Source organism: Rattus norvegicus, chromosome 10 (genome assembly GCF_036323735.1).
Source record: "Rattus norvegicus strain BN/NHsdMcwi chromosome 10, GRCr8, whole genome shotgun sequence".
NCBI classification, from domain to species: domain Eukaryota; kingdom Metazoa; phylum Chordata; class Mammalia; order Rodentia; family Muridae; genus Rattus; species Rattus norvegicus.
Window position 1 is genome coordinate 39,280,787 of NC_086028.1, and position 12,146 is coordinate 39,292,932.

The 12,146-nt window shown below is 39.1% G+C and overlaps 1 protein-coding gene across 14 annotated transcripts in view; it reads left to right on the plus strand.

Annotated features, from left to right (window-relative positions):
- Rapgef6 (Rap guanine nucleotide exchange factor 6) overlaps positions 1 to 12,146 on the plus strand; it is a 168,375-nt gene that overhangs the window by 124,214 nt on the left and 32,015 nt on the right. For all 14 annotated transcript variants that reach the window (XR_001840077.3, XM_017597259.3, XM_006246279.4 and 11 more), the window contains 3 exons: positions 2,507 to 2,747; positions 6,428 to 6,811; positions 9,799 to 10,010. Coding sequence is in view for 13 of the 14 variants with exons in the window: in XM_017597259.3 (XP_017452748.1) it covers positions 2,507 to 2,747; positions 6,428 to 6,811; positions 9,799 to 10,010 (837 nt within the window). In the remaining variant the exon portion in view is untranslated. The remainder of the gene's footprint in view (positions 1 to 2,506; positions 2,748 to 6,427; positions 6,812 to 9,798; positions 10,011 to 12,146) is intronic.

Sequence of the window (12,146 nt, forward strand, 5' to 3'; positions counted from 1 at the left end):
AAAGAGAGTGAAGTTGTGCACATCCCTACCCTGTCTGTGAATATATCCCCCTAAAGATGCTAATAAAGGCATAGATGTTTCGTCATATCCTCAGGGGCAGCCAGAACCACTTGCTGGGGCTTAGCCTCCAAAATTCTAACAGAGAAATCTACTTCTAGAGCCCAGTCCATGAAAAGTGCAGAGACAATACAAGAAACACAAGCACTGTTTGGTTCTTTTTTAAAGAGTAAAAGTGTGTGGTGAAACCCCTTCACTTACTTTTCTTCTCCTGACAACCAGACTTCTGCCTGCTTACAGTAATTTCTAGTCCTAGGCAGAGAAGCATGCCTGATTTTGGTGCATTGTAGAAGGATCTAACATTTTTAAGCTTAGGGAATAATGGTGCGGTTACCTGCAAGTTAGAAACTTCATTGGCAAGAAATAGGAGCAAGAAGAATTGTTGTCTCAGGTCTTTACATACGTCAGAGAAAGACAGCGTGGTGTGTCTTTCTAGAACAGAGACTACTGAGCACGTAAACGTGACCCAGAGTGCCCAGTAGCTAGGGAGTAGACTTGCTTTCATGTAAATTCAATTGGATCTTTTAGTCCTGGGAGCAGGTGTCTTTCTGTGTTCTCATTTTCAAGGTCTGAGGGCATGGGGGTTATTATTCTGTAGAACTGTTTGCTGTGGTGCCCATTCTTTATTCTCATCTTCCCCTTTTTTTCCTGTGTGTAGTGCTAAGAAAGACAGTACTGAGCAAACGTATACACTTATTTGCTGCCCTCATCACAAGTCAGCAATAAATATTCCTATTTGTAAATACAGCTTATTTTCTCGTGGAAACTTAGCATTTGTTTATGCTGTCGTGTCAGTGTTCATTTTTATCATCTTTCCTGCAGTAAGAATTGTCCTGGAGGTGTGAACTCTTCTCTTAAGAAGGAAAATAAGACAGAAGGAGGAAATGTTTACATGTGCATATCATATGAACAGTATGAATTTATTTGCTACTAGCAAAATCACAGAACAAAGTTGTTTAATCATATGGACATTTAAACACTTTCCTCTTTAAAATAAAGTTAATGTAAAACTGAGAAAATAGGCTGCAGAGAAGATGACTTAGTAGGTGAAGTATTTGTTACACAAGAGTTTAATACCTAGCATTCATATTTACAAAAAAAAGGGGGGGTTGCTGCTACACTGAACAGCAATCACCATCTCAAGGCTGGAGACGTAGAGAGCAAGGGTTCTCACTGGCAACTCAATTGAGTGGAATCATGGGGCTCCAGGTTCAGAGAAAGACCATGTCTCAAAAGATAGGTGGAGAGCCATTGAAGATACCTCATGTTAAACCACTGGCCTCTACACACACACTTATACAAACTCACACAAACACAAATAATGCCTCCCTGCTAAAAAGAACAATAAAAGCTAGGAAAATGATTGCCACTTTAAAGTAGAATAATGTTGGTATCATTATGACTCAGTAGGAGGAAACACAGGTAATGCCAAAAAAGTATTAGCACATGCCTTTAAATCTGACACTTAAGGACAGGCAAAAGGATCTTTGTGAGTCTAAGGCCATCCTGGTCTACTTTGTAAAATCTAGAACTACCAGTACTTCATAGAGAGAGACCCTGTCTCAAAAATCCAAGGTATCAAAGACAAGAAAAAGATTGCCTTTCAAAAGATCGCAAGACAATAATATGAAGTAATAAACAATTTTAATAGAGACAGGATCAAACCTGCTCTCATCACATTCTAGGATCGTGAAACATATCTTCTAGAGAAATATTGGAAACTATTTTAAAGACCTGGAAAATACACTTACCTTTTCAAAGGCTTTTTAAGGGTTGTCAATGAAGAGCTTGAAAAAATAAAGTTTTATCTACTGTGGGGAGTTTGTATCATATTCTTTGTCATGATAGGAAATGGTAATCCCGTGTTGCTGGGCTCCAGTAGCACCTGCACTTGTGTGCACATGCCCACTCTCAATACCTATGGACTCCTATCCCTACGTGTCCAAATTAAATAGCGTGAGGGCCCGAGAAATGGATTAATGATTAGAAGCCCCCCGCTGTTCTTCCAGAGGGCCCAGCTTCAATCCCAGATCCTACATGATAGCTCACAGTCATCACTAACTCTAGTCCCTGTGGGTCAGGTATCCTCTTCTGGCTTCTGCAGGCACTTAGCATTCATGTGAAACACAGCATTCATGCAGGCAGAACACCCATACACATTTTTTATTTTAAATTATATAAATAGCTTTATCGAGGAATAACAACATCAAAATGTTTATAATATGTTAAATGAATTGTCTTTAAATTGTATTATCACAATTTTTGTCTTTGTGAACTTCTACTATTAATATTTTTCATCTGAAGAAAATGGATACATTTCTGTCATATCCTGTGTGAAATAGAAATGTATATTTCAATGTGTAGAGGGATCCTTGTACTCCAAGTTGCTTTTTGGGGTGTTTAAATGTTACTTTTTGAAATACTAAGGCTAAACTTTGTGTTTATATAGATATTCCTGATCAAGTTATAAGAGTTTTCAAAGCAGATCAACAAAGCTGCTACATTATCATCAGTAAAGATACCACAGCTAAAGAAGTGGTCTGCCAAGCTGTACAGGAATTTGGTTTGACTGGTGCATCTGACACATACTCTCTCTGTGAAGTTTCTGTTACTCCTGAGGGTGTTATAAAGCAGAGAAGACTTCCGGACCAGTTCTCCAAATTAGCTGATAGAATTCAACTCAATGGAAGGTGAATGAGCATATTCCTCATATGCAGAGTGCTATTTGTAGAGTCCCTGTTAAAGCAGGCATTTTAGGAAGAAACATAATGCTTCTTTGCTATTTAGTTCAACGCATTAAAGTAGGATTTCTCTTCTCAAGTTTTTGTCTCTACAATTATGTAAATAGAAACTTGGAGAGATCCTTAAAGATTACCGTAAAGAGGAGAAAGAAAGCAGTCCTGTATAATCAATGCCCAGCTGTAAATAGTCGAGGCCTGCCTCTCACCTACTAGGTATCACAGAGGTTCTGTTCTAAAGAGAGCAGGAAGTGGAGCTCTTTTGTACAAGGATTGATCCATACCACTTGCTAAGATGCAAAGTTTATTTAATATAGGAGAAACCACTAAAGACAACTTCTGCCTGCAGGTCCACTTTTCCTTGCCTCACTTGAAAGTGTCAGACGGGAGGGAAGGGAAAGTGGGTCCAATAGCATCTACTGAATAGGGATGAAAACAAGTCTGGATGTATCCGCTTTTTCTTGCCAGTCAGAAATTTTATTCCCCGTCAACTAATATTTATATAATAGAACCCATATGTCAAATACTGTACTAAGTTTTTATTGCTGTCACAAAACACCTGGTAGAAACAACTTGATGGAGGAAGGATTAATTTTGTTCATAGTCCATCATGGCAGGAAGTATGTAGCAGAGCAGAAGTAGATCCTCTCGCGGCAGTCAGGAAGGAGAGAGGGAATGACACTAAGGACTAGATAATACTTTCAGAAGCATGACCCCAGTGACCTGCTTTCTCCAGACAGCCTACTATACAAGGTATGCACTCCCTTCTATCTGAACCCATATGAAAAAAAAAAATTTTTTTTTTGGTTCTTTTTTTTCGGAGCTGGGGACCGAACCCAGGGCCTTGTGCTTGCTAGGTAAGCGCTCTACCACTGAGCCAAATCCCCAACCCCGCCATGTGAAACATTTTGACCATAACATCACACCCCCCACTCCTGGTCATGCGACTTCAATCTGAGAATCTTAAAAATCTTAATCCCTCCAACTTGTTTCACAGTTTTTTTGCCCAAACCCAAAGTCTCTTCTAAGACTCAGGACAAGCTCTTAGCTTGTCATTGAAGAATAAAAAAGCTGAAAGCAGCTGGGCACTGATGCCTTTACTCCCAGCACTCTGGAGGCGGAGGCAGGGAGAGCTCTGTGAGTTTGAGGCCAGCCTGGTCTACAATGTGAGTTCCAGGCATCCAGGGCTGTTATACAGAGAAACCTTGTCTTCAAAAACTAAAACAAACAAACAAAAGAGATGAAAGGGACAGCAGGTAAATTTCCATTCTGAGTAGGAATAACGTGAGAATAGCAAAGACCAGTCAAACCAAAACAAGACAAAATTTATTGAGGCAACATTAAGTCCTGTAGACCCGTGCCTGTGCCCAGGGCACACACATGGTATCATTCTTTTGGCTTGGGAAGATCCACCTTTATTGCCTCTTCAACTATCTTGAACTTGTTTTTGGCTTTCCTTCGCCTGTAGGGCGTTCCACATTGATGGCATCTCCATTGTATCTTCATCTTAACCTTTCACTTTACTTACTGACCTGCCCAGAGGCTGACTGCTGCAGTCTTGACCCTCCCACACATTGCCTGGTTTCTCAAGCCTTTCTTTGAAAACTCTTGGTAGAATCCTCCATGACCCAAACCTCTTTCGGTCCACATGCCTTCAAAAACATTATCACAGCCAGTGCCACAGTTGGCTGCCGGACTAAGCAGCAGCAAGACCCTTTGGGCTCTAGTTGCAGTGGTTTATGGGTGGCCAGGTAGTTGAACATGATAAAGTTAATCCTGGGAAACAGTGTATTCAGTGGCACTATGCTAAGAGGGGTCCAAGTGGCTCTTTCTTTTTCCAAAAGGAAGTTTTTTACTTACATATTTTTATTTATTTTTGAAGTACTGTCAATTGAACCTAGATCCTCTTACATAGTAAGGCCTCAACCACTGAACTATATCCAGCCCCCTATTCCCCCCTGCCACACCACACCCCTGTTTTAATTTCTTATTTTGAAACAAGATCTCACTAAGTTCTCCAAGCACAGCTTGATAGACTTAGGCGCCCAAGTAACTGGAATTAGGCCTGTGCCAGTGGACATGATGGTGCACATCGTTAATCCCAGCACCGGGAGACTAAAATTGGTAGATCTTTATAAGGTTGAGCCTAGCCTGTGTCACTGAGTCCAGACAGAAATTTCTTCTAAATTCGTTTACAAGTTCACACTCTTACTGCTACAGGAAAGATCTGGCCAGGTCCTGATAAGCTCTTAAGATAGTTCCTAGTCATCCTGATACAGAATATTTTGTTTCCTTTAAATCAGCAGTTCTCAACCTATGTCATAACCCTTTTGGTGTTAAATGATCCTTTCTCAGGGGTCATATATCAGATATTTACACTGTGATTCATAACAGCAAGTTTACAGTTATGAAGTAGCACTGAAAATAACTTTATGGTTGGGGGTCACCACAACATGAGGAACTGTATTAAAGAGTTACAGGGGAAAAAAAAAAGAGTTACAGATTAGGAAAGCTGAGAACCACTACTTTAAATGGTACTGGTCCTTTTTTAGAAATACTTATTTATGTAAATGAGCACTTTATTTGCATCTATGCCTGCATGACAGACAGCATCAGAAGAGGGCATCAGATCCCATCATAGATGACAGTAAGCCACCATGTGGTTGCTTAGAATTGAACTCAGGACAAATGGACAATACTCTTAACCACTGAGCCATCTCTCCAGCCTAAAGTATGCCCTCCTTAGTTCCAGCATCAGACTGGCTGATGAAAATAAGTTAATGTATTTATATTCTTACTTTTGCTCCTAATTGTCACTATAAAGTAAAGGTCCATGGCCTGGATACTTTATTAGGCTTGAATTTCCTCTGCCTAAGTTATTTTTAAACTTGGTCTCCAGCAGTCTTAGGACATGAACAAAATGGTAAACAAGTTCTTCGGCAGAAGATAACACCGGTGACCTCTAATCCATTTGCCCACTGTCATCTATGATGACATCTATGACCTACAAGCTGAGAACCACTGATTTAAGGAAAGCAAAGTATTCTCAAACAAAGCCTTAGCAGTCTACGTTTCTATTGGTATTCTGCTCTTCAAAGTTCCAACTAAAGTAGGCCATTGAGCTGCACTTTGGATATTCTAGGACTTCAGTGTCCCTCATTTCCAAGGTCTTAAATTTTCCTCCCACCAACCAGTCCCAAAAGCTTAGGAACTATTTGATAAGGTTAGCTACAGCAGTGACCCTTCTTGTCCAGCACCAGTTTTCTCTGTTATTTTCCTATCACACTGCCCCTAAGGACCAGGCATCAACAGTGGTGAGAAGAGCCCACCATTGCCCCCTAGAGCTTTTCTTCCCAGCACAACACAAATGAGTTGTTTCTTAAAATGACTGACTTCAAGATAATTTTCATCCTCGTTTTTATTTTTTTTCAGTAATAGATGTTAGACAGCAGAAGTAGAAGAACTCAAGATGGCCTTCATCGTAGTTTCCCATTTCATCTCTAAGGGAATATTCTAATGTTTGTGGCAAAAGCTAATCATAAAGTTGTATTTTTGGGAAGCAAAAAGTAGGAAAGTTGTTCTTATAAGTGAAATCTATTTATGGTCATATTTATAATTTTCTTCTCATTTAGGTATTACCTAAAAAATAACATGGAGACAGAAACATTGTGTTCTGATGAAGATGCCCAGGAACTACTGAAAGAAAGCCAGCTCTCCATGCTGCAGCTCAGCACCATCGAGGTTGCCACCCAGCTGTCAATGAGGGACTTTGATTTGTTTCGTAACATTGAGCCTACTGAATATATTGATGATCTTTTTAAATTAGATTCCAAAACAGGAAATACTCACTTGAAACAGTTTGAGGATATTGTAAACCAAGAGACATTCTGGGTTGCCACAGAGATTCTAAGTGAGTCAAACCAGCTGAAAAGAATGAAGATTATTAAACATTTTATTAAAATTGCCCTTCATTGCCGAGAATGCAAGAATTTCAATTCCATGTTTGCAATAATAAGGTAAGTTTGTATAAATATCTACATAATGACTTTTTTCTACAAAAATACCATTGAGTTCTGTTTGTCTTGTCCAACAAAAATGTAGGGCATGGATCCTACCCTGATGTGTGGTTAATATACCTAGTGAGATTCTATTAAAGAAAACTAAATTTTCCTTTGTCATTGAGTATTAATCACAGACAGCTTCTTGGTTAAGAGTGGGAGCTACTTCACCCTCTCAGTGCTGGGACCTTGTCTGGTTTGAACTTGTACAGGCTCTGTTCTGTGTGCATTAGTCTTGTATCTGGAAGATGGTATTCTTTTGGGGTCATCATCCTCTCTGGCTTTTGCAACCTTTCCACCTCTTTCCATGAGCCCAAAGATAGCCCATTTACAACTGTGTGTTCCAAAGTATGTCGCTCTGCATTTGTGGGTTCCTGTGTTAGTTCCCTTCTGCTGCAAAAAAAAAAAAAAAAAAAAAAGCCCCTCTGATAATGGCTTAGGAAGACACTGATCAATCAGAGTCTCAGGCTGGTGTGGCCCCTGGGGGTTCCTGATAGTGTTTCTGGGGATCAGGGGAGGGTAAAAGGAATAGAGGTGGCTAAAACAAAAGGCTAAGAGGAACGCTTGCTTGCCTCTGCCTCCTGGGTACTAGGAAAATTAATGTTAACTTTAGAATAAGCATTATTTGTCTACATGGAAGCTCACAACTATTTCTAACTTCAGTTCTAGGGTATCTAATGGCTTCTTCTGCCTCTGCAGGCACCAGGCATGCATGTGGTAGACATAGATACATGTAGACAGACACTCTTGCACATAAATCTTTAAAAAAATAAAATATGCTGCTAAAACCCCAAACCTATCTTGGTCTGTTTCTATGTTCTGTATCAGTGATTTAACTACAGTTGCTAGAGCACTAAAGCTTTAAAGGTCTTGAGTTCTCACAGAACTAGTCAAGTTCCTTGTTCCTTTCCTCATCCTGTCTCTGGCTGCTGCTGACTGTTTGATGTGAGCCTCAGAGTCAGTTCATTTAGGTCTTCTAAAACTGTCCTGGTAATATTTTATTGAAATTACACAGAATACATAGATTTATTTAGCAATAGCTCCTTTACCACCAAAACACTACTACACTTAACTTTCCCTCTGTGACATTCATGGTTTTGTACATGTAAGTCTTGAACACGTCTTTGAGTGAGTGGCATCCTGATAGTGTCTTGATCATTTGTTGCTTCTGCTAAGTATTCGACTGTGTATATGTATCAGTTCCATGTATTGGCATGGTACTTTCTTTTTCTTTTGATTTTCCTTATGGTTTTGAGTTAATATGGGGGAGGGGGGGTTGTCTAATCTCATTTTCTTGTTTCTTTCAAATAATGATGAAGATGTAGTTTCTTCCCATTTACCTGTTTATCTTATTTGCTTCTTGTTTCCTTAAATTTATACATTAAATAATTACACATATGAGCTTCTGTATAATTGTGATTCATAATAATTGTTTTTAGTATTATTTCACTAATCACAATGCAGTCTTTAGGTTGAAAAATAGGCTATTGATTCTATTTTGTTGACTTCCTAAAAATTAGGAATGAAAATTGAATTTAAGGTTTGATTTTTTTTTTCACTTAGTTGAGATTTGAACCCAGGATCTTGCACATGCTAGACAAGCATTTGGCTGCTTAGCCGTACCCTCAGCCTATATGATATTTTCGTATCAAAAGTGAAAATAATGTAATAAATTTTAATAGTTTCACAATAATAATTACCCTACAATCTCTGTGTGTATATGTGTGTGTGTGTGTAATCGTGGTAAGTTTTAGCACATTGTTCTTTGATGGTCTCATAGTTTGTGAATTTAATGTCAGTTCTATGCTGGTTCATAAAATTTGGAAGCATCCTTCTTTATCCTCCTAAGGCAGGCGTTCTTTGACTGTTCTTTTATGGCATGTGGTTGTCACAGTCGTTCTGACTGAGGACTTTCCTGTAGCAGCTATTTACCCAGGCTCATCTGAGAGAAACTGGGGCTCAATTCCTAGCTAACAGGATTGGCCTTGGAAATTATTTTGCCTTTGGCTTTTTGAGTGGAGATTGGCATCCTTGGGGCTGTGTATAACTTAGTTTCTCCCTGCTGTCCTCCTGAACAGCTTCCTTTGAGTTCATCTTTACTGCCAGACTTTTTTGCTCTTATTCCAAATCAGGAATTGTTCTTTGCCTTGTAATTTTGGAGCCCTGTTGTTCAACCTTCCTTCATTCTTCAGCTACGTGTGTCTTTTTTTTTTTTTTTTTTTTGGTACCTCTGCATACTGCTGTTTAACCTTGGCTACTTTTTGACAATCATTCTAGTAGTTCGGGACTTGGAGAACATTTTGCATGTAGTGGGGTAGGTAAAAATCAGAAGCCTGGGAGGCAGGGGACTAAACTGTAGGAATGTTGAGGTGTATTAGGTGATACAGCGCAGTGACAGCTGACCTTTGGCACGCAGCATGAAGGACTGAGGAGAGACTGCTTCCTGATGGACATGAATTATATTTCAACTTAGGACTGTCTGAACATGTTTAAAGTTCTCTGCAACAGGGAGAGTAGATAGATATCTGGAGACTTGGGACAAGATTGGAGCCTTCAGACACAGACACTTGAATCAAGAATCTCCCTCAGTCAGTCATTTAAACTGTCAGGTCAGTACTGTGTAAGCAACACTGACGCTCACTCTCCTTTTAGCTTTTGTATGAGTGCTACAGTTATCTCTTACGTGCAAAGTAAAGCAATCATTATCCCACCACTGGTCCTCTGCAAGAGATTTTTATTGTTTAAGGTTTAAAGAGTCCCTTTTGTTTATTTTTCTTATAGTTCTTTTTTGTTTCAAAGTAATAAAGTGAGTCCTGCTTATTTCCCTCTCTAGATTGTGGTTGTGTACTTTATTGACCTGAACCTATACCATTTCCTTTAAATCCACTCTTAATGGTTTTTTGCTTTTTTTGTTTTGTTTTGTTTTGTTTTTCTCATTTTGACAGTGGCTTGAACCTGGCACCAGTAGCACGACTCAGAGGCACCTGGGAAAAGTTACCAAGCAAATATGAGAAACACCTTCAAGATCTACAAGACCTTTTTGATCCATCTAGAAACATGGCAAAATACAGAAATATTCTTAGTAGTCAGAGCATGCAGCCTCCAATTATTCCACTCTTCCCTGTTGTCAAGAAAGATATGACATTCCTTCATGAAGGTATTGGAAGTCATTTGAAAACTAGCATGTTTAACTTTAGCTGCAGCATTTTAATCTGTTATCCATTTCGATGTAATCATTTCATGTCACTAGATATCTATACAGTCAAATGCAGTGAGTTTATGACAGGTAAAGCCGCATTGTCAACAGTAACAAATCGTATTCACAGTATAAGTTCAGATATAGACTGACGCTACCAGACACGCCTGACTTGTATTTGCTTTAAGCTTAGTGATGTTTTTTTTCCTCCCAAATTTTTAAAATTTAAATCTCACATAAGTAAAACTGTCCAAAATAAATGAACAACTAATAAAATCTGACAACATAATAAGTTTTATGGGCAAAAATTAAACATTGCCAATATCCTAGAAGCAAGCTTGCTCCCGCTCATTCCCAACCCTCCCTCCCCTCTTCCTCTCCTCAAAAGGTGACTCCTAATTTCTAGTGCCACAGTTGAGTCTCAGTTGTTCTTGAACTTTCAACAGATTCACAGAATGTTTGTTTGATTTGATTTTTGGCTTATTTTGGTCAACATAGGATTAGGGAGAATCTTCACTATTGTCTAAAACTGCTTAGCTTAGTATTCCAGGTCCTAGTGCTGTCAATGACTGGTGTGTGGGTTTTAAGTAGTCCCCGTAGTGTCCTGCTGTGAAGAGTGCTGTTCGTTCTCTGTTGATGCTCTTTAGGCAGATATGTTCTTAATGACTAGACGACACATTCTGAGTAGACTCTGTGGGTCAACCCTTAAAAAAATGGTGTGGTGGTGATGTTGGTTTCCAGCATTGGGGGTGTTCTCTCACTGCTATCCTTACCATCATCTTTTAAGTCCAAGCTGTTTTCACACATTACAGTAAGTGTGTGCTTATATCTTGACTTGTGCTTGTAATTTGCACGTCTATGATTATGACTGTGTCCTGTGCAGTAACCCTTTTGACAGTTACCAGTTCGGATTCCTTGCTCATTTTGTAATAGGTTTTCTTTTTGGTTCACAATTTCTACAAGCATTCTCTTCTACATCCTGGGCATAGAATAACTTGTTCTTTGACTGTTTTAAGGTTATTTTTTGATGAGTAGAAATTCTTAGCTAAAACGTTTTTTGGGGGTTTTTGTTTGTTTGTTTGTCTTTTGATCTTTTACCATTAGAGTTCATTTACAGTCTATTTAATGGTATTTTTCCTACTCTGTTCCCTTAGTTACCTGTACAACTTTTCAATTTTTTTTTTTACTGTTAGCACCGATGATGTAAGTGTCAGTGTGTTTGCCAGTATTCATGAGTGTTGTGTTGTTTCAGGCCATGTGAAAAACTTAAGACTATTCAAGCTTCATTTACTCTTCGCCTGTCTTCTTCACCCATTGTGCTGTCAGTCCGACATTGTTTTACTGTCAGTTACTAAAATCAGTGTTTAATCTCGCATGTGTCTATTTGTGCTTGCTGCTGTTTCTTTCATCCTGCGTTTCTGTGTGTGCACTCTGTGGTTTTGAGGGCTTTGGTGGTTAGTTGTTGAGGAGTTTGATTTTGTTTGGTATATCAGACACCATTATTACCTTAAAGTGATGGAGATATCAATTTCTGTTCATCTGAAGGCCAAGACCTCAGTTTTAGAAGTGTGGTTTGGATTGGCAGCTGCTCTCCTTCAGCATTTTGAAGTAGCAGCCATTCTTTTCTGGCTCCCATTGTCACTGTTGAGACGTCAGCCGCAGTCTTCCTGTTACTCTTTTCACTGCCTCTGCTGATAGCTGCAGTTGTGGCCTTCTCATACTTTGCTGTTTTGTTAGGTTTTATGAGGTGTGAGGTTTGTAATTTTGTTTCATTGTAGTTGTGATTTACATTTCTGGTCATATTGAAACAGTTTTGGAACATACTGTATAGATAGGTGTTTATTTGCCCATTTCTGGCATCAGTTTTGGGTTCTGGTTTCACTTTTGTCTGACTTGACACCGTACCTCTTTAGCCTCACATCTTCCTGCAGATTGTCTTGTTGTGTTGTACTCCGAGTAGTGTCGTTCTTCACACTCCTTCTCTTCAGCTGTGTACAGTCAATTAAACCTGTCACTGAATTCCTTCTCTAATTCATTGTTTTTCAGTTTTACTATTTCTTTTGTTTCATATTCTCTGTTAAAGTATTGGTTTTGTAT